The sequence below is a fragment of the Scyliorhinus torazame genome, chromosome 5, assembly GCF_047496885.1.
Source record: "Scyliorhinus torazame isolate Kashiwa2021f chromosome 5, sScyTor2.1, whole genome shotgun sequence".
In the NCBI taxonomy this organism is placed as follows: Eukaryota; Metazoa; Chordata; class Chondrichthyes; order Carcharhiniformes; family Scyliorhinidae; genus Scyliorhinus; species Scyliorhinus torazame.
This window is the reverse complement of record NC_092711.1, coordinates 203145959-203169349: the sequence shown is the minus strand read 5'-3', so window position 1 is coordinate 203169349 and position 23391 is coordinate 203145959. Positions and strand designations below refer to the sequence as shown.

Sequence of the window (23391 nt, the reverse complement as noted above, 5' to 3'; positions counted from 1 at the left end):
AGACAGGCAGGAGGGGATGGGACTGAACCCAGACAGACCGGAAAGGATGGGACTGAACCCAGACAGGCAGGAGGGGCTGGGACTGAACCCAGACAGACAGGAGGGGCTGGGACTGAGCCCAGACAGACAGGAGGGACTGGGACTGAACTCAGACAGACAGGAGGGGCTGGGACTGAACTCAGACAGACAGGAGGGGCTGTGCCTGAACCCGGACAGACAGGAAGTGCTGGGACTGAACCCAGACAGACAGGAGGGGCTGGGACTGAACCCAGACAGACAGGAGGGACTGGGACTGAACCCAGACAGGCAGGATGGGCTGGGACTGAACCCAGACAGACAGGAGGGGCTGGGACTGAACCCAGACAGACAGGAGGGGCTGGGACTGAACCCAGACAGACAGGAGGTGCTGGGACTGAACCCAGACAGACAGGAGGGGCTTGGACTGAACCCAGACAGACAGGAGGGGCTGGGACTGAACCCAGACAGACAGGAGGTGCTGGGACTGAACCCAGACAGACAGGAGGGGCTTGGACTGAACCCAGACAGACAGGAGGGGCTTGGACTGAACCCAGACAGACAGGAGGGGCTTGGACTGAACCCAGACAGACAGGAGGGACTGGGACTAAACCCAGACAGACAGGAGGGGCTGGGACTGAACCCAGACAGACAGGATGGGCTGGGACTGAACCCAGACAGACAGGAGGGGCTGGGACTGAACCCAGACAGACAGGAGGGGCTGGGACTGAACCCAGACAGACAGGAGGTGCTGGGACTGAACCCAGACAGACAGGAGGGGCTGGGACTGAACCCAGACAGACAGGAGGAGATGGGACTGAACCCAGACAGACAGGAGGAGATGGGACTGAACCCAGACAGACAGGATGGGCTGGGACTGAACCTAGACAGACAGGAGGGGCTGGGACTGAACCTAGACAGACAGGAGGGGCTGGGACTGAACCCAGACAGACAGGAGGGGATGGGACTGAATCCAGACAGACAGGAGGGGCTGGGACTGAGCCCAGACAGACAGGAGTGGATGGGACTGCACCCAGACAGAGAGGAGGGGCTGGGACTGCACCCAGACAGACAGGAGGGGCTGGGACAGAGCCCAGACAGACAGGAGGGGATGGGACTGAACCCAGACAGACAAGAGGGGCTGGGACTGAACCCAGACAGACAGGAGGGGCTGGGACAGAGCCCAGACAGACAGGAGTGGATGGGACTGCACCCAGACAGACAGGAGGGGCTGGGACTGCACCCAGACAGACAGGAGGGGCTGGGACAGAGCCCAGACAGACAGCAGGGGATGGGACTAAACCCAGACAGACAGGAGGGGCTGGGATGGAACCCAGACAAACAGGAGGGGCTGGGACTGAGCCCAGACAGACAGGAGGGGCTTGGACTCAACCCAGACGGACAGGAGGGGCTGGGACAGAGCCCAGACTGACAGGAGGGGCTGAGGCCAAACCCAGACAGACAGGAGGGAATGGGACTGTACCCAGACAGACAGGAGGGAATGGGACTGTACCCAGACAGACAGGAGGGCCTGGGACTGCACCCAGACAGACAAGAGGTACTGGGACTGAACCCAGACAGACAGCGGGGATGGGACAGCACCCAGACAGACAGGAGCGGCTGGGACTGAACCCAGACAGACAGGAGGGGCTGGGACTGAACCCAGACGGACAGGTGAGGCTGTGACCGAAGGCAGACAGACAGGAGGGGCTGTAACTGAACCCAGACCGACAGGAGAGTCTTAGACTGAACCGAGACAGGCAGGAGGGGCTGGAACTGAACCTAGACAGACAGGAGGGGCAGGGACTGAACCCAGACAGACAGGAGAGGCTGGGACTGAACCCAGACAGACAGGTGAGGCTGTGACCGAAGGCAGACCGGAGGGGCTTAGACTGAACCCAGACAGACAGGAGGGGCTGGGACTGAGCCCAGACAGACAGGAGGGGCTGGGACTGAACCCAGACAGGAGGGGCTGGGACTGAACCGAGACAGGCAGGAGGGTCTGGAACTGAACACAGACAGACAGGTGGGGATGGGACTGAACCCAGACAGACAGGAGGGGCTGGGACTGAACCCAGACAGGAGGGGCTGGGACTGAACCGAGACAGGCAGGAGGGTCTGGAACTGAACCCAGACAGACAGGAGGGGATGGGACTGAACCCAGACAGACAGGAGGGGCTGGGACTGAACCCAGACAGGCAGGAGGGGCTGGGGCTGAACCCAGACAGACAGGAGGGGCTGGGACTGAACCCAGACAGACAGGAGGGGCTGGGACTGAACCCAGACCGACAGGAGGGGCTGGGACTGAACCTAGACAGACACGAGGGGCTGGGACTGAACCCAGACAGACAGGAGGGGCTGGGGCTGAACCCAGACAGGAGGGGCTGGGACTGAACCCAGAGTGACAGGAGGGGCTGGGACTAAACCCAGACAGACAGGAGGGGCTGGGACTGAACCCAGACAGACAGGAGGAGATGGGACTGAACCCAGACAGACAGGAGGGGCTGGGACTGAACCCAGACAGGCAGGAGGGGCTGGGACTGAACCCAGACAGACAGGAGGGGCTGGGACTGAACCCAGACAGGCAGGAGGGGCTGGGGCTGAACCCAGACAGACAGGAGGGGCTGGGACTGAACCTAGACAGACACGAGGGGCTGGGGCTGAACCCAGACAGGAGGGGGTGGGACTGAACCCAGACAGACAGGAGGGGCTGGGACTAAACCCAGACAGACAGGAGGGGCTGGGACTGAACCTAGACAGACACGAGGGGCTGGGACTGAACCCAGACAGACAGGAGGGGCTGGGGCTGAACCCAGACAGGAGGGGCTGGGACTGAACCCAGACAGACAGGAGGGGCTGGGACTGCACCCAGACAGACACGAGGGGCTGGGACTGCACCCAGACAGACAGGAGGGGCTGGGACAGAGCCCAGACAGACAGGAGGGGATGGGACAGAAACCAGACAGACAGGAGGGACTGGGACTGAACCCAGACAGACAGGAGGGGGTGGGACTGAGCCCAGACAGACAGGGGGAGGCTGGGACTGAACCCAGACAGACAGGGGAGGCTGGGACTGAACCCAGACAGACAGGGGAGGCTGGGACTGAACCCAGACAGACAGGAGTGGATGGGACTGAACCCAGACAGGCAGGAGCATATGGGACTGCACCCAGACAGACAGGAGGGAGTGGGACTGAACCCAGACAGAGAGGAGGGGATGGGGCTGCAACCAGACAGACAGGAGGGGCTGGGACTGAACCCAGACAGACAGGAGGTCTGCGACTGAACCTAGACAGACAGGAGGTGCTGAGACTGAACTCAAGGAGATAGGTGTTCAGACTGATCCCAGACAGACAGCAGGGGGTGGGACTGAACCCAGGCAGACAGGAAGGGCTAGGACTCAACCCAGACAGACAGGAGGGGCTGGGACTGAACCTCGACAGACAGGACGGGCTGGGACTGAATCCAGACAGACAGGAGGGGCTGGGACTGAACCCAGACAGACAGGAGGGGCTGGGACTGAACCCAGACAGACAGGAGGGGCTGGGACTGAGCCCTGACAGACAGGAGGGGCTGGAACTGAACCCAGACAGACAGGAGGTGCTGGGACTGAACCCAGACAGACAGGAGGGGCTGGGACTGAACCCAGACAGACAGGAGGAGATGGGACTGAACCCAGACAGACAGGAGGAGATGGGACTGAACCCAGACAGACAGGATGGGCTGGGACTGAACCTAGACAGACAGGAGGGGCTGGGACTGAACCTAGACAGACAGGAGGGGCTGGGACTGAACCCAGACAGACAGGAGGGGATGGGACTGAATCCAGACAGACAGGAGGGGCTGGGACTGAGGCCAGACAGACAGGAGTGGATGGGACTGCACCCAGACAGACAGGAGGGGCTGGGACTGCACCCAGACAGACAGGAGGGGCTGGGACAGAGCCCAGACAGACAGGAGGGGATGGGACTGAACCCAGACAGACAAGAGGGGCTGGGACTGAACCCAGACAGACAGGAGGGGCTGGGACAGAGCCCAGACAGACAGGAGTGGATGGGACTGCACCCAGACAGACAGGAGGGGCTGGGACTGCACCCAGACAGACAGGAGGGGCTGGGACAGAGCCCAGACAGACAGCAGGGGATGGGACTAAACCCAGACAGACAGGAGGGGCTGGGATGGAACCCAGACAAACAGGAGGGGCTGGGACTGAGCCCAGACAGACAGGAGGGGCTTGGACTCAACCCAGACGGACAGGAGGGGCTGGGACAGAGCCCAGACTGACAGGAGGGGCTGAGACCAAACCCAGACAGACAGGAGGGAATGGGACTGTACCCAGACAGACAGGAGGGAATGGGACTGTACCCAGACAGACAGGAGGGCCTGGGACTGCACCCAGACAGACAAGAGGTACTGGGACTGAACCCAGACAGACAGCGGGGATGGGACAGCACCCAGACAGACAGGAGCGGCTGGGACTGAACCCAGACAGACAGGAGGGGCTGGGACTGAACCCAGACGGACAGGTGAGGCTGTGACCGAAGGCAGACAGACAGGAGGGGCTGTAACTGAACCCAGACCGACAGGAGAGTCTTAGACTGAACCGAGACAGGCAGGAGGGGCTGGAACTGAACCTAGACAGACAGGAGGGGCAGGGACTGAACCCAGACAGACAGGAGAGGCTGGGACTGAACCCAGACAGACAGGTGAGGCTGTGACCGAAGGCAGACAGGAGGGACTGTGACTGAACCCAGACCGACAGGAGAATCTTAGACTGAACCGAGACAGGCAGGAGGGGCTGGAACTGAACCTAGACAGACAGGAGGGGCAGGGACTGAAACCAGACAGACAGGAGAGGCTGGGACTGAACCCAGACAGACAGGTGAGGCTGTGACCGAAGGCAGACCGGAGGGGCTTGGACTGAACCCAGACAGACAGGAGGGGCTGGGACTGAGCCCAGACAGACAGGAGGGGCTGGGACTGAACCCAGACAGGAGGGGCTGGGACTGAACCGAGACAGGCAGGAGGGTCTGGAACTGAACACAGACAGACAGGCGGGGATGGGACTGAACCCAGACAGACAGGAGGGGCTGGGACTGAACCCAGACAGGAGGGGCTGGGACTGAACCGAGACAGGCAGGAGGGTCTGGAACTGAACCCAGACAGACAGGAGGGGATGGGACTGAACCCAGACAGACAGGAGGGGCTGGGACTGAACCCAGACAGGCAGGAGGGGCTGGGGCTGAACCCAGACAGACAGGAGGGGCTGGGACTGAACCCAGACAGACAGGAGGGGCTGGGACTGAACCTAGACAGACACGAGGGGCTGGGACTGAACCCAGACAGACAGGAGGGGCTGGGGCTGAACCCAGACAGGAGGGGCTGGGACTGAACCCAGAGAGACAGGAGGGGCTGGGACTAAACCCAGACAGACAGGAGGGGCTGGGACTGAACCCAGACAGACAGGAGGAGATGGGACTGAACCCAGACAGACAGGAGGGGCTGGGACTGAACCCAGACAGGCAGGAGGGGCTGGGACTGAACCCAGACAGACAGGAGGGGCTGGGACTGAACCCAGACAGGCAGGAGGGGCTGGGGCTGAACCCAGACAGACAGGAGGGGCTGGGACTGAACCTAGACAGACACGAGGGGCTGGGGCTGAACCCAGACAGGAGGGGGTGGGACTGAACCCAGACAGACAGGAGGGGCTGGGACTAAACCCAGACAGACAGGAGGGGCTGGGACTGAACCTAGACAGACACGAGGGGCTGGGACTGAACCCAGACAGACAGGAGGGGCTGGGGCTGAACCCAGACAGGAGGGGCTGGGACTGAACCCAGACAGACAGGAGGGGCTGGGACTGCACCCAGACAGACAGGAGGGGCTGGGACTGCACCCAGACAGACAGGAGGGGCTGGGACAGAGCCCAGACAGACAGGAGGGGATGGGACTGAAACCAGACAGACAGGAGGGACTGGGACTGAACCCAGACAGACAGGAGGGGGTGGGACTGAGCCCAGACAGACAGGGGGAGGCTGGGACTGAACCCAGACAGACAGGGGAGGCTGGGACTGAACCCAGACAGACAGGGGAGGCTGGGACTGAACCCAGACAGACAGGAGTGGATGGGACTGAACCCAGACAGGCAGGAGCATATGGGACTGCACCCAGGCAGACAGGAGGGAGTGGGACTGAACCCAGACAGAGAGGAGGGGATGGGGCTGCAACCAGACAGACAGGAGGGGCTGGGACTGAACCCAGACAGACAGGAGGTCTGCGACTGAACCTAGACAGACAGGAGGTGCTGAGACTGAACTCAAGGAGATAGGTGTTCAGACTGATCCCAGACAGACAGCAGGGGGTGGGACTGAACCCAGGCAGACAGGAAGGGCTAGGACTCAACCCAGACAGACAGGAGGGGCTGGGACTGAACCTCGACAGACAGGAGGGGCTGGGACTGAATCCAGACAGACAGGAGGGGCTGGGACTGAACCCAGACAGACAGGAGGGGCTGGGACTGAACCCAGACAGACAGGAGGGGCTGGGACTGAGCCCTGACAGACAGGAGGGGCTGGGACGGAACCCAGACAAACAGGAGGTGCTGGGACTGAACCCAGACAGACAGGAGGGGCTAGGACTAAATCCAGACGGACAGGAGGGGCTGGGACAGAGCCCAGACTGACAGGAGGGGCTAGGACTCAACCCAGACGGACAGGAGGGGCTGGGACAGAGCCCAGACTGACAGGAGGGACTGAAACTGATCCCAGACAGACAGGAGGGGCTGAGACCAAACCCAGACAGACAGGAGGGAATGGGACTGTACCCAGACAGACAGGAGCGCCTGGGACTGCACCCAGACAGACAAGAGGTACTGGGACTGAACCCAGACAGACAGCGGGGATGGGACAGCACCCAGAGAGACCGGATGGTCTAGGACTGCACCCAGACAGACAGGAGGGGCTGGGACTGAACCCAGGCAGGCAGGAGGGGCTGGGACTGAAACCAGACAGACAGGAGAGGCTGGGACTGAACCCAGACAGACAGGAGTGGCTGAGACTGAACTCATGGAGACAGGAGAGGCTGAGACTGAATCCTGACAGACAGGAGGGGTAGGGTCTGAACCCAGACAGACAGGAGGGGCTGGGACTGAACCCAGACAGACAGGAGTGGCTGAGACTGAACTCATGGAGACATGAGAGGCTGAGACTGAATCCTGACAGGCAGGAGGGGCAGGGTCTGAACCCAGACAGACAGGAGGGGCAGGGTCAGAACCCAGACAGACAGGAGGGGCTGGGACTGCACCCAGACAAACAGCGGGGATGGGACAGCACCCAGAGTGACCGGATGGTCTAGGAATGCACCCAGACAGACAGGAGGGGCTGAGACTGAACCCAGGCAGGCAGGAGGGGCTGGGACTGAAACCAGACAGACAGGAGAGGCTGGGACTGAACCCAGACAGACAGGAGGGGCTGGGACTGAAACCAGACAGGCAGGAGAGGCTGGGACTGAACCCAGACAGACAGGAGAGGCTGAGACTGAACTGATGGAGACAGGAGAGGCTGAGACTGAATCCTGACAGACAGGAGGGGCAGGGTCTGAACCCAGACAGACTGGAGGGGCTGGGACTGAACCCAGACAGACAGGAGGGGCTGGGACTGGATCCAGACAGACAGGAGGGGCTGGGACTGGATCCAGACATACAGGAAGGGCTGGGTCTGGACCCAGACAGACAGGAGCGGCTGAGACTGAACTCATGGAGACAGGAGGGGCTGAGACTGAATCCTGACAGACAGGAGGGGCAGGGTCTGAACGCAGACAGACAGGAGGGGCTGGGACTGAACCCAGACAGACAGGAGGTGCTGGGACTGGATCCGACAGACAGGAGGGGCTGGGACTGAACCCAGACAGACAGGAGGGGCTGGGACTGAACCCAGACAGGAGCGTCTGGAACTGAACCCAGACAGACAGTAGGGGATGGGACTGAACCCAGACAGACAGGAGGGGCTTGGACTGAACCCAGACAGACAGGAGGGGCTTGGGCTGAACCCAGACAGGAGGGGCTGGGACTGAACCCAGACAGACAGGAGGGGCTGGGACTGAACCCAGACAGACAGGAGGAGATGGGACTGAACCCAGACAGACAGGAGGGGCTGGGACTGAACCCAGACAGGCAGGAGGGGCTGGGACGGAACCTAGACAGACACGAGGGGCTGGGACTGAACCCAGACAGACAGGAGGAGATGGGACTGAACCCAGACAGACAGGAGGTGCTGGGACTGAACCCAGACAGACAGGAAAGGCTGGGACTGAACCCAGTCAGACAGGAGGGGCTGGGACTGAGCCCAGACAGACAGGAGGGGCTGGGACTGAACCCAGACAGACAGGAGGGGCTGGGACTGAGCCCTGACAGACAGGAGGGGCTGGGATGGAACCCAGACAAACAGGAGGGGCTGGGACTGAACCCAGACAGACAGGAGGGGCTAGGACTCAATCCAGACGGACAGGAGGGGCTGGGACAGAGCCCAGACTGACAGCAGGGACTGAAACTGATCCCAGACAGACAGGAGGGGCTGGGACAGAGCCCAGACTGACAGGAGGGGCTAGGACTCAACCCAGACGGACAGGAGGGGCTGGGACAGAGCCCAGACTGACAGGAGGGACTGAAACTGATCCCAGACAGACAGGAGCGGCTGAGACCAAACCCAGACAGACAGGAGGGAATGGGACTGTACCCAGACAGACAGGAGCGCCTGGGACTGCACCCAGACAGACAAGAGGTACTGGGACTGAACCCAGACAGACAGCGGGGATGGGACAGCACCCAGAGAGACCGGATGGTCTAGGACTGCACCCAGACAGACAGGAGGGGCTGGGACTGAACCCAGGCAGGCAGGAGAGGCTGGGACTGAACCCAGACAGACAGGAGTGGCTGAGACTGAACTCATGGAGACAGGAGAGGCTGAGACTGAATCCTGACAGACAGGAGGGGTAGGGTCTGAACCCAGACAGACAGGAGGGGCTGGGACTGAACCCAGACAGACAGGAGTGGCTGAGACTGAACTCATGGAGACATGAGAGGCTGAGACTGAATCCTGACAGACAGGAGGGGCAGGGTCTGAACCCAGACAGACAGGAGGGGCAGGGTCAGAACCCAGACAGACAGGAGGGGCTGGGACTGCACCCAGACAAACAGCGGGGATGGGACAGCACCCAGAGTGACCGGATGGTCTAGGAATGCACCCAGACAGACAGGAGGGGCTGAGACTGAACCCAGGCAGGCAGGAGGGGCTGGGACTGAAACCTACAGACAGGAGAGGCTGGGACTGAACCCAGACAGACAGGAGGGGCTGGGACTGAAACCAGACAGGCAGGAGAGGCTGGGACTGAACCCAGACAGACAGGAGAGGCTGAGACTGAACTGATGGAGACAGGAGAGGCTGAGACTGAATCCTGACAGACAGGAGGGGCAGGGTCTGAACCCAGACAGACTGGAGGGGCTGGGACTGAACCCAGACAGACAGGAGGGGCTGGGACTGGATCCAGACAGACAGGAGGGGCTGGGACTGGATCCAGACATACAGGAAGGGCTGGGTCTGGACCCAGACAGACAGGAGCGGCTGAGACTGAACTCATGGAGACAGGAGGGGCTGAGACTGAATCCTGACAGACAGGAGGGGCTGGGGCTGAACCCAGACAGGAGGGGCTGGGACTGAACCCAGACAGACAGGAGGGGCTGGGACTGAACCCAGACAGACAGGAGGAGATGGGACTGAACCCAGACAGACAGGAGGGGCAGGGTCAGAACCCAGACAGACAGGAGGGTCTGGGACTGCACCCAGACAAACAGCGGGGATGGGACAGCACCCAGAGTGACCGGATGGTCTAGGAATGCACCCAGACAGACAGGAGGGGCTGAGACTGAACCCAGGCAGGCAGGAGGCGCTGGGACTGAAACCAGACAGACAGGAGAGGCTGGGACTGAACCCAGACAGACAGGAGGGGCTGGGACTGAAACCAGACAGGCAGGAGAGGCTGGGACTTAACTCAGACAGACAGGAGAGGCTGAGACTGAACTGATGGAGACAGGAGAGGCTGAGACTGAATCCTGACAGACAGGAGGGGCAGGGTCTGAACCCAGACAGACTGGAGGGGCTGGGACTGAACCCAGACAGACAGGAGGGGCTGAGACTGGATCCAGACAGACAGGAGGGGCTGGGACTGGATCCAGACATACAGGAAGGGCTGGGTCTGGATCCAGACAGACAGGAGCGGCTGAGACTGAACTCATGGAGACAGGAGGGGCTGAGACTGAATCCTGACAGACAGGAGGGGCAGGGTCTGAACGCAGACAGACAGGAGGGGCTGGGACTGAACCCAGACAGACAGGAGGTGCTGGGACTGGATCCAGACAGACAGGAGGGGCTGGGACTGGATCCAGACATACAGGAAGGGCTGGGTCTGGACCCAGACAGACAGGAGCGGCTGAGACTGAACTCATGGAGACAGGAGGGGCTGAGACTGAATCCTGACAGACAGGAGGGGCTGGGGCTGAACCCAGACAGGAGGGGCTGGGACTGAACCCAGACAGACAGGAGGGGCTGGGACTGAACCCAGACAGACAGGAGGAGATGGGACTGAACCCAGACAGACAGGAGGGGCAGGGTCAGAACCCAGACAGACAGGAGGGGCTGGGACTGCACCCAGACAAACAGCGGGGATGGGACAGCACCCAGAGTGACCGGATGGTCTAGGAATGCACCCAGACAGACAGGAGGGGCTGAGACTGAACCCAGGCAGGCAGGAGGCGCTGGGACTGAAACCAGACAGACAGGAGAGGCTGGGACTGAACCCAGACAGACAGGAGGGGCTGGGACTGAAACCAGACAGGCAGGAGAGGCTGGGACTTAACTCAGACAGACAGGAGAGGCTGAGACTGAACTGATGGAGACAGGAGAGGCTGAGACTGAATCCTGACAGACAGGAGGGGCAGGGTCTGAACCCAGACAGACTGGAGGGGCTGGGACTGAACCCAGACAGACAGGAGGGGCTGAGACTGGATCCAGACAGACAGGAGGGGCTGGGACTGGATCCAGACATACAGGAAGGGCTGGGTCTGGATCCAGACAGACAGGAGCGGCTGAGACTGAACTCATGGAGACAGGAGGGGCTGAGACTGAATCCTGACAGACAGGAGGGGCAGGGTCTGAACGCAGACAGACAGGAGGGGCTGGGACTGAACCCAGACAGACAGGAGGTGCTGGGACTGGATCCGACAGACAGGAGGGGCTGGGACTGAACCCAGACAGACAGGAGGGGCTGGGACTGAACCCAGACAGGAGCGTCTGGAACTGAACCCAGACAGACAGGAGGGGATGGGACTGAACCCAGACAGACAGGAGGGGCTTGGACTGAACCCAGACAGACAGGAGGGGCTGGGGCTGAACCCAGACAGGAGGGGCTGGGACTGAACCTAGACAGACAGGAGGGGCTGGGACTGAACCCAGACAGACAGGAGGAGATGGGACTGAACCCAGACAGACAGGAGGGGCTGGGACTGAACCCAGACAGGCAGGAGGGGCTGGGACTGAACCCAGACAGACAGGAGGAGATGGGACTGAACCCAGACAGACAGGAGGGGCTGGGACTGAACCCAGACAGGCAGGAGGGGCTGGGACTGAACCTAGACAGACAAGAGGGGCTGGGACTGAACCCAGACAGACAGGAGGAGATGGGACTGAACCCAGACAGACAGGAGGTGCTGGGACTGAACCCAGACAGACAGGAAAGGCTGGGACTGAACCCAGACAGACAGGAGGGGCTGGGACTGAGCCCAGACAGACAGGAGGGGCTGGGACTGAACCCAGACAGACAGGAGGGGCTGGGACTGAGCCCTGACAGACAGGAGGGGCTGGGATGGAACCCAGACAAACAGGAGGGGCTGGGACTGAACCCAGACAGACAGGAGGGGCTAGGACTCAATCCAGACGGACAGGAGGGGCTGGGACAGAGCCCAGACTGACAGGAGGGGCTAGGACTCAACCCAGACGGACAGGAGGGGCTGGGACAGAGCCCAGACTGACAGGAGGGACTGAAACTGATCCCAGACAGACAGGAGGGGCTGAGACCAAACCCAGACAGACAGGAGGGAATGGGACTGTACCCAGACAGACAGGAGCGCCTGGGACTGCACCCAGACAGACAAGAGGTACTGGGACTGAACCCAGACAGACAGCGGGGATGGGACAGCACCCAGAGAGACCGGATGGTCTAGGACTGCACCCAGACAGACAGGAGGGGCTGGGACTGAACCCAGGCAGGCAGGAGGGGCTGGGACTGAAACCAGACAGACAGGAGAGGCTGGGACTGAACCCAGACAGACAGGAGTGGCTGAGACTGAACTCATGGAGACAGGAGAGGCTGAGACTGAATCCTGACAGACAGGAGGGGCAGGGTCTGAACCCAGACAGACAGGAGGGGCAGGGTCTGAACCCAGACAGACAGGAGGGGCAGGGTCAGAACCCAGACAGACAGGAGGGGCTGTGACTGCACCCAGACAAACAGCGGGGATGGGACAGCACCCAGAGTGACCGGATGGTCTAGGAATGCACCCAGACAGACAGGAGGGGCTGAGACTGAACCCAGGCAGGCAGGAGGGGCTGGGACTGAAACCAGACAGACAGGAGAGGCTGGGACTGAACCCAGACAGACAGGAGGGGCTGGGACTGAAACCAGACAGGCAGGAGAGGCTGGGACTGAACCCAGACAGACAGGAGAGGCTGAGACTGAACTGATGGAGACAGGAGAGGCTGAGACTGAATCCTGACAGACAGGAGGGGCAGGGTCTGAACCCAGACAAACTGGAGGGGCTGGGACTGATCCCAGACAGACAGGAGGGGCTGGGACTGGATCCAGACAGACAGGAGGGGCTGGGACTGGATCCAGACATACAGGAAGGGCTGGGTCTGGACCCAGACAGACAGGAGCGGCTGAGACTGAACTCATGGAGACAGGAGGGGCTGAGACTGAATCCTGACAGACAGGAGGGGCAGGGTCTGAACGCAGACAGACAGGAGGGGCTGGGACTGAACCCAGACAGACAGGAGGTGCTGGGACTGGATCCGACAGACAGGAGGGGCTGGGACTGAACCCAGACAGACAGGAGGGGCTGGGACTGAACCCAGACAGGAGCGTCTGGAACTGAACCCAGACAGACAGGAGGGGATGGGACTGAACCCAGACAGACAGGAGGGGCTTGGACTGAACCCAGACAGACAGGAGGGGCTGGGGCTGAACCCAGACAGGAGGGGCTGGGACTGAACCCAGACAGACAGGAGGGGCTGGGACTGAACCCAGACAGACAGGAGGAGATGGGACTGAACCCAGACAGACAGGAGGGGCTGGGACTGAACCCAGACAGGCAGGAGGGGCTGGGACTGAACCTAGACAGACACGAGGGACTGGGACTGAACCCAGACAGACAGGAGGAGATGGGACTGAACCCAGACAGACAGGAGGTGCTGGGACTGAACCCAGACAGACAGGAAAGGCTGGGACTGAACCCAGACAGACAGGAGGGGCTGGGACTGAGCCCAGACAGACAGGAAAGGCTGGGACTGAACCCAAAAAGACACGGGTGTAGGGGACTGAACCCAGGCAGACAGGGGGGTCTGGGACTGAACGCAGACAGACACGCGTGGATGGGACTGAACCCAGACAGACAGGAGGGGATGGGACTGCACCCAGACAGACAGGGGGGTCTGGGACTGCACCCAGACAGACAGGAGGGGCTGGGACTGCACCCAGACAGACAGGAGGTGCTGGGACAGAGCCCAGACAGACAGGAGGGGATGGGACTGAAACCAGACAGACAGGAGGGACTGGGACTGAACCCAGACAGACAGGAGGGGGTGGGACTGAGCCCAGACAGGCAGGGGGAGGCTGGGACTGAACCCAGACAGACAGGGGAGGCTGGGACTGAACCCAGACAGACAGGGGAGGCTGGGACTGAACCCAGACAGACAGGAGTGGATGGGACTGAACCCAGACAGGCAGGAGCATATGGGACTGCACCCAGACAGACAGGAGGGAGTGGGACTGAACCCAGACAGAGAGGAGGGGATGGGGCTGCAACCAGACAGACAGGAGGGGCTGGGACTGAACCCAGACAGACAGGAGGGGCTGGGACTGAGCCCTGACAGACAGGAGGGGCTGGGACTGAACCCAGACAGACAGGAGGGGCTGGGACTGAACCCAGACAGACAGGAGGGGCTGGGACTGAGCCCTGACAGACAGGAGGGGCTGGGATGGAACCCAGACAAACAGGAGGGGCTGGGACTGAACCCAGACAGACAGGAGGGGCTAGGACTCAACCCAGACGGACAGGAGGGGCTGGGACAGAGCCCAGACTGACAGGAGGGGCTAGGACTCAACCCAGACGGACAGGAGGGGCTGGGACAGAGCCCAGACTGACAGGAGGGACTGAAACTGATCCCAGACAGACAGGAGGGGCTGAGACCAAACCCAGACAGACAGGAGGGAATGGGACTGTACCCAGACAGACAGGAGCGCCTGGGACTGCACCCAGACAGACAAGAGGTACTGGGACTGAACCCAGACAGACAGCGGGGATGGGACAGCACCCAGAGAGACCGGATGGTCTAGGACTGCACCCAGACAGACAGGAGGGGCTGGGACTGAACCCAGGCAGGCAGTAGGGGCTGGGACTGAAACCAGACAGACAGGAGAGGCTGGGACTGAACCCAGACAGACAGGAGTGGCTGAGACTGAACTCATGGAGACAGGAGAGGCTGAGACTGAATCCTGACAGACAGGAGGGGTAGGGTCTGAACCCAGACAGACAGGAGGGGCTGGGACTGAACCCAGACAGACAGGAGTGGCTGAGACTGAACTCATGGAGACAGGAGAGGCTGAGACTGAATCCTGACAGACAGGAGGGGCAGGGTCTGAACCCAGACAGACAGGAGGGGCAGGGTCAGAACCCAGACAGACAGGAGGGGCTGGGACTGAACCCAGACAGACAGGAGGGGCTGGGACTGGATCCAGACAGACAGGAAGGACTGGGACTGAACCCAGACAGGCAGGACAGGCTGGAACTGAATTGGGACAGACACAAGAGTCTGAGAGTGAATACAGACAGACAGAAGAGGCTGGGACTGCACCCAGACAAACAGCGGGGATGGGACAGCACCCAGAGTGACCGGATGGTCTAGGAATGCACCCAGACAGACAGGAGGGGCTGAGACTGAACCCAGGCACGCAGGAGGGGCTGGGACTGAAACCAGACATGCAGGAGAGGCTGGGACTGAACCCAGCCAGACAGGAGAGGCTGAGACTGAACTGATGGAGACAGGAGAGGCTGAGACTGAATCCTGACAGACAGGAGGGGCAGGGTCTGAACCCAGACAGACTGGAGGGGCTGGGACTGAACCCAGACAGACAGGAGGGGCTGGGACTGGATCCAGACAGACAGGAGGGTCTGGGACTGGATCCAGACATACAGGAAGGGCTGGGTCTGGACCCAGACAGACAGGAGCGGCTGAGACTGAACTCATGGAGACAGGAGGGGCTGAGACTGAATCCTGACAGACAGGAGGGGCAGGGTCTGAACGCAGACAGACAGGAGGGGCTGGGACTGAACCCAGACAGACAGGAGGGGCTGGGACTGGATCCGACAGACAGGAGGGGCTGGGACTGAACCCAGACAGACAGGAGGGGCTGGGACTGAACCCAGACAGGAGCGTCTGGAACTGAACCCAGACAGACAGGAGGGGATGGGACTGAACCCAGACAGACAGGAGGGGCTTGGACTGAACCCAGACAGACAGGAGGGGCTGGGACTGAACCCAGACAGACCGGAAAGGATGGGACTGAACCCAGACAGACAGGAGGGGCTGGGACTGAACCCAGACAGACAGGAGGTCTGCGACTGAACCTAGACAGACAGGAGGTGCTGAGACTGAACTCAAGGAGATAGGTGTTCGGACTGATCCCAGACAGACAGCAGGGGGTGGGACTGAATCCAGGCAGACAGGAAGGGCTAGGACTCAACCCAGACAGACTGGAGGGGCTGGGATTGAACCCAGACAGACAGGAGGGGCTGGGACTGAGCCCTGACAGACAGGAGGGGCTGGGACTGAACCCAGACAGACAGGAGGGGCTGGGACTTAACCCAGACAGACAGGAGGGGCTGGGACTGAACCCAGACAGACAGGAGGGGCATGCACTGAGCCCTGACAGACAGGAGGGGCTGGGACTGAACCCAGACAGACAGGAGGGGCTGGCACTGAGCCCAGACTGACAGGAGGGGCTAGGACTCAACCCAGACGGACAGGAGGGGCTGAGACTGAGCCCTGACAGACAGGAGGGGCTGGGACTGAACCCAGACAGACAGGAGGGGCTGGGACTGAACTCAGACAGACAGGAGGGGCTGGGACTGAGCCCTGACAGACAGGAGGGGCTGGGATGGAACCCAGACAAACAGGAGGGGCTGGGACTGAGCCCAGACTGACAGGAGGTGCTAGGACTCAACCCAGACGGACAGGAGGGGCTGGGACAGAGCCCAGACTGACAGGAGGGACTGAAACTGATCCCAGACAGACAGGAGGGGCTGAGACCAAACCCAGACAGACAGGAGGGAATGGGACTGTACCCAGACAGACAGGAGGGCCTGGGACTGCACCCAGACAGACAAGAGGTACTGGGACTGAACCCAGACAGACAGCGGGGATGGGACAGCACCCAGAGAGACCGGATGGTCTAGGACTGCACCCAGACAGACAGGAGCGGCTGGGACTGAACCCAGACAGACAGGAGGGGCTGGGACTGAACCCAGACGGACAGGTGAGGCTGTGACCGAAGGCAGACAGACAGGAGGGGCTGTAACTGAACCCAGACCGACAGGAGAGTCTTAGACTGAACCGAGACAGGCAGGAGGGGCTGGAACTGAACCTAGACAGACAGGAGGGGCAGGGACTGAACCCAGACAGACAGGAGAGGCTGGGACTGAACCCAGACGGACAGGTGAGGCTGTGACCGAAGGCAGACAGACAGGAGGGACTGTGACTGAACCCAGACCGACAGGAGAGTCTTAGACTGAACCCAGACAGGCAGGAGGGGATGGAACTGAACCGAGACAGACCGGAGGGGCTTGGACTGAACCCAGACAGACAGGAGGGGCTGGGACTGAGCCCAGACAGACAGGAGGGGCTGGAACTGAACCCAGACAGACCGGAGGGGCTGGGACTGAGTCCTGACAGACAGGAGGGGCTGGGACTGAACCCAGACAGACAGGAGGGGCTGGGACTGAACCCAGACAGACAGGAGGGGCTGGGACTGAGCCCTGACAGACAGGAGGGGCTGGGACTGGACCCAGACAGACAGGAGGGGCTGGGACTGAGCCCTGACAGACAGGAGGGTATGGGACTGAACCCAGACAGACAGGAGGGGCTGGGACTGAACCCAGACAGACAGGAGGGGCTGGGACTGAACCGAGACAGGAGGGGCTGGGACTGAACCGAGACAGGCAGGAGGGTCTGGAACTGAACCCAGACAGACAGGAGGGGATGGGACTGAACCCAGACAGACAGGAGGGGCTGGGACTGAGCCCAGACAGACAGGAGGGGCTGGGACTGAACCCAGACAGACAGGAGGGGCAGGAACTGAACCCAGACAGACAGGAGGGGCTTGGACTGAACCCAGACAGACAGGAGGGGCTGGAACTGAACCCAGACAGACAGGAGGGGCTGGGACTGAGCCCAGACAGACAGGAGGGGCTGGGACTGAACCCAGACAGACAGGAGGGGCAGGAACTGACCCCAGACAGACAGGAGGGGCTGGGACTGAGCCCAGACAGACAGGAGGGGCTGGGACTGAGCCCAGACAGACAGGAGGGGCTGGGACTGAACCCAGACAGATAGGAGGGGCTGGGACTGAACCGAGACAGACAGGAGGGGCTGGGACTGGACCCAGACAGACAGGAGGGGCTGGGACTGAACCCAGACAGGAGGGGCTGGGACTGAAACCAGACAGGAGGGTCTGGAACTGAAGCCAGACAGACAGGAGGGGATGGGACTGAACCCAGACAGACAGGAGGGGCTTGGACTGAACCCAGACAGACAGGAGGGGCTGGAACTGAACCCAGACAGACCGGAAAGGATGGGACTGAATCCAGACAGACAGGAGGGGCTGAGACTGAACCCAGACAGACAGGAGGGGCTGGGACTGAACCCAGACAGACCGGAAAGGATGGGACTGAACCCAGACGGACAGGAGGGGCTGGGACTGAACCCGGACAGACAGGAGGGGCTTGGACTGAACCCAGACAGACAGGAGGGGCTGGAACTGAACCCAGACAGACCGGAAAGGATGGGACTGAATCCAGACAGACCGGAGGGGCTGGGACTGAACCCAGACAGACAGGAGGGGCTGGGACTGAGCCCAGACAGACAGGAGGGGCTGGGACTGAACCCAGACAACCAGGACAGGCTGGGACTGAACCCAGACAGGAGGGGCTGGGACTGAACCGAGACAGGCAGGAGGGTCTGGAACTGAACACAGACAGACAGGAGGGGATGGGATTGAATCCAGACAGACAGGAGGGGCTGGGACTGAACCCAGACAGGAGGGGCTGGGACTGAACCCAGACAGACAGGAGGGGCTGGGGCTGAACCCAGACAGGAGGGGGTGGGACTGAACCCAGACAGACAGGAGGGGCTGGGACTAAACCCAGACAGACAGGAGGGGCTGGGACTGAACCTAGACAGACACGAGGGGCTGGGACTGAACCCAGACAGGCAGGAGGGGCTGGGGCTGAACCCAGACAGGAGGGGCTGGGACTGAACCCAGACAGACAGGAGGGGCTGGGACTGAACCCAGACAGACAGGAGGGGCTGGGACTGAACCCAGACAGACAGGAGGGGCTGGGACTGAACCCAGACAGACAGGAGGGGCTGTGACTGAACCCAGACAGGCAGGAGGGGCTGGGACTGAACCTAGACAGACACGAGGGGCTGGGACTGAACCCAGACAGACAGGAGGGGCTGGGGCTGAACCCAGACAGGAGGGGTGGGACTGAACCCAGACAGGCAGGAGGGGCTGGGACTGAACCCAGACAGACAGGAGGAGATGGGACTGAACACAGACAGACAGGAGGTGCTGGGACTGAACCCAGACAGACAGGAAAGGCTGGGACTGAACCCAGACAGACAGGAGGGGCTGGGACTGAGCCCAGACAGACAGGAAAGGCTGGGACTGAACCCGGACAGACAGGAGGGGCTTGGACTGAACCCAGACAGACAGGAGGGGCTGGAACTGAACCCAGACAGACCGGAAAGGATGGGACTGAATCCAGACAGACAGGAGGGGCTGGGACTGAACCCAGACAGACCGGAGGGGCTGGGACTGAGCCCTGACAGACAGGAGGGGCTGGGACTGAACCCAGACAGACAGGAGGGGCTTGGACTGAACCCAGACAGACAGGAGGGGCTGGGACTGAGCCCAGACAGACAGGAGGGGCTGGGACTGAACCCAGACAACCAGGACAGGCTGGGACTGAACCCAGACAGGAGGGGCTGGGACTGAACCGAGACAGGCAGGAGGGTCTGGAACTGAACACAGACAGACAGGAGGGGATGGGATTGAACCCAGACAGACAGGAGGGGCTGGGACTGAACCCAGACAGGAGGGGCTGGGACTGAACCCAGACAGACAGGAGGGGCTGGGGCTGAACCCAGACAGGAGGGGGTGGGACTGAACCCAGACAGACAGGAGGGGCTGGGACTAAACCCAGACAGACAGGAGGGGCTGGGACTGAACCTAGACAGACACGAGGGGCTGGGACTGAACCCAGACAGACAGGAGGGGCTGGGGCTGAACCCAGACAGGAGGGGCTGGGACTGAACCCAGACAGACAGGAGGGGCTGGGACTGAACCCAGACAGACAGGAGGGGCTGGGACTGAACCCAGACAGACAGGAGGGGCTGGGACTGAACCCAGACAGACAGGAGGGGCTGTGACTGAACCCAGACAGGCAGGAGGGGCTGGGACTGAACCTAGACAGACACGAGGGGCTGGGACTGAACCCAGACAGACAGGAGGGGCTGGGGCTGAACCCAGACAGGAGGGGTGGGACTGAACCCAGACAGGCAGGAGGGGCTGGGACTGAACCCAGACAGACAGGAGGAGATGGGACTGAACACAGACAGACAGGAGGTGCTGGGACTGAACCCAGACAGACAGGAAAGGCTGGGACTGAACCCAGACAGACAGGAGGGGCTGGGACTGAGCCCAGACAGACAAGAGGTACTGGGACTGAACCCAGACAGACAGCGGGGATGGGACAGCACCCAGAGAGACCGGATGGTCTAGGACTGCACCCAGACAGACAGGAGGGGCTGGGACTGAACCCAGGCAGGCAGGAGGGGCTGGGACTGAAACCAGACAGACAGGAGAGGCTGGGACTGAACCCAGACAGACAGGAGTGGCTGAGACTGAACTCATGGAGACAGGAGAGGCTGAGACTGAATCCTGACAGACAGGAGGGGTAGGGTCTGAACCCAGACAGACAGGAGGGGCAGGGTCAGAACCCAGACAGACAGGAGGGGCTGGGACTGAACCCAGACAGACAGGAGGGGCTGGGACTGGATCCAGACAGACAGGAAGGACTGGGACTGAACCCAGACAGGCAGGAGAGGCTGGAACAGAATTGAGACAGACACAAGAGTCTGAGAGTGAATACAGACAGACAGAAGAGGCTGGGACTGCACCCAGACAAACAGCGGGGATGGGACAGCACCCAGAGTGACCGGATGGTCTAGGAATGCACCCAGACAGACAGGAGGGGCTGAGACTGAACCCAGGCACGCAGGAGGGGCTGGGACTGAAACCAGACAGGCAGGAGAGGCTGGGACTGAACCCAGACAGACAGGAGTGGCTGAGACTGAACTGATGGAGACAGGAGAGGCTGAGACTGAATCCTGACAGACAGGAGGGGCAGGGTCTGAACCCAGACAGACAGGAGGGGCTGGGACTGTACCCAGACAGACAGGAGGGGCTGGGACTGGATCCAGACAGACAGGAGGGGCTGGGACTGGATCCAGACATACAGGAAGGGCTGGGTCTGGACCCAGACAGACAGGAGCGGCTGAGACTGAACTCATGGAGACAGGAGGGGCTGAGACTGAATCCTGACAGACAGGAGGGGCAGGGTCTGAACGCAGACAGACAGGAGGGGCTGGGACTGAACCCAGACAGACAGGAGGGGCTGGGACTGGATCCGACAGACAGGAGGGGCTGGGACTGCACCCAGACAGACAGGAGGGGCTGGGACTGAACCCAGACAGACAGGAGGGGCTGGGACTGGATCCGACAGACAGGAGGGGCTGGGACTGAACCCAGACAGACAGGAGGAGATGGGACTGAACCCAGACAGACAGGAGGGTCTTAGACTGAACCGAGACAGACAGGAGGGGCTGGGGCTGAACCCAGACAGATAGGAGGGGCTTTGACTGAACTCAGACAGACAGGAGGGGATGGGACTGAATGCAGACAGGCAGGAGGGTCTGGGAATGAGCCCAGACAGACAGGAGGGGCTGGGACGGAACCCAGACAGACAGGAGCGGCTGGGACTGAGTCCAGACAGACAGGAGTGGCTGTGACTGAGCCTAGATAGACAGGAGGGGGTGGGACTGCACCCAGACAGACAGGAGGGGCTGGAACTGAACCCCGACAGACAGGAGGGGCTGGGACTGAGCCCAGACAGACAGGCGGAGATGGGGCTGCACCCAGACAGATAGGACGGTCTGAGACTGCACCTAGACAGACAGGAGGGGCTGGGTTAGAGCCCAGACAGACTGGAGGGGCTGGGACTGAACCTAGACAGACAGTAGAGGCTGAGACTGAATCCAGACAGACAGGAGGGGCTGGGACTGAACCTAGACAGACAGGAGGGGCTGGGACTGAACCCAGACAGACAGGAAGGGCTGGGACTGAGACCCATCCCAGGCGAACAGTGAGAGGCAGAGACAGTCCTGAGAAATGCAGTGATGGCCCGATGGTCTGACGATGAGTTAGTTGAGATTGCTGATGTTGTTTAACTCTCTTTGCCAGTGTAAGCTCGGCGTGCTGCCCCTGGGAACGGGCAATGACCTGGCGAGGGTTCTCGGCTGGGGTGGATTATGTGATGACGATGCGCAACTCCCTCAGGTTGTGGCCAAGCTGGAACGTGCCACCTCTAAAATGCTGGACAGGTAAGGATTTCACCAGCACTGGCACATTTTCACACATCACCCAACTGACAGGCAGTCTCTAACCTTTATTGCTGGTATCCTACAGCTCTCAAGGAGACCATTCCGCCCATCATGCCTCTCCAAGCCCTGTGAAAGGACTAGCCAATTCATGTAACTCCCGTATTTCCCATTTCTAATGGCGCAGATCAAAGCAATTGCAGCTTAAAAATGTTCTCCCCATCTCACCTCTAGTTCTTATGTCAATTATGTTAAATCAATGTCGGAACATAGGTATTAGGAGCAGAAGGAGCATTTCCGCCCCTTGAGCCTGCCCTGCCATTGAATCAGATCATGGCTGATGTCTTCATGGTCTCAAATCCACCTCCCCATCTGTTTCTTTTAGCAGAAATGTATCTGTCTCCTTCTTAAAACCATTTAAAGGGCAGCACGGTAGCATTGTGGTTAGCACTGTGGCTTCACAGCGGCAGGGTTCCAGGTTCGATTCTCTGCTGGGTCACTCTCTGTGCAGAGTCTGCACGTTCTTCCCGTGTCTGTGGGGGTTTCCTCCGGGTGCTCCGGTTTCCTTCCACAGTCCAAAGACGTGCAGGTTAGGTGGATTGGCCATGCTAAATTTCCCTTAGTGTCCAAAAAAGGTTAGGAGGGTTTATTAGGTTAAGGGGATAGGGTTGAAGGAGGGTTTAAGTGGGTCGGTGCAGACTCAATGGGCCGAATAGTCTCCTTCTGCACTGTATGTTCTATGCTCTAATGACTCAGACTCCACCGCACTATAGAGCAGCGAATTCCACAAATTCACCACCCTCTGCGAGAAGTGGTTCCTCCTCGTCTCAGTTCTAAATCTACCGTCTCTCAACCTACATACATGTGACCTCTCACCCTAGATTGTCCCACAAGCGGGGAAATTTGGTCTACGTTTACTTTATCAAATCTCTCTTTGTATTTTATACCTCGATCAGATCGCCTCTCATTCTTCTGAACTTGATCTCTGTTTTTCTTCATTCATCTTTTAAGCACCCCAAACTTTTAGGCATATATTTGTACCTTCTGCTCCTCTGAATCGTCCTCCTTTATGCCCATCCTCCGACCACTTCCTTTATCTTCACTGCTGAGAACA

General features: G+C 60.5%; 1 protein-coding gene across 6 annotated transcripts in view; it reads left to right on the top strand.

Moving 5' to 3' along the window:
- Window positions 1–23391, top strand: part of LOC140420895 (diacylglycerol kinase eta) — a 335531-nt gene that overhangs the window by 249556 nt on the left and 62584 nt on the right. For all 6 annotated transcript variants that reach the window (XM_072505015.1, XM_072505018.1, XM_072505017.1 and 3 more), the window contains exon 11: window positions 22141–22280. In XM_072505015.1, the coding sequence (XP_072361116.1) occupies window positions 22141–22280 (140 nt within the window). The remainder of the gene's footprint in view (window positions 1–22140; window positions 22281–23391) is intronic.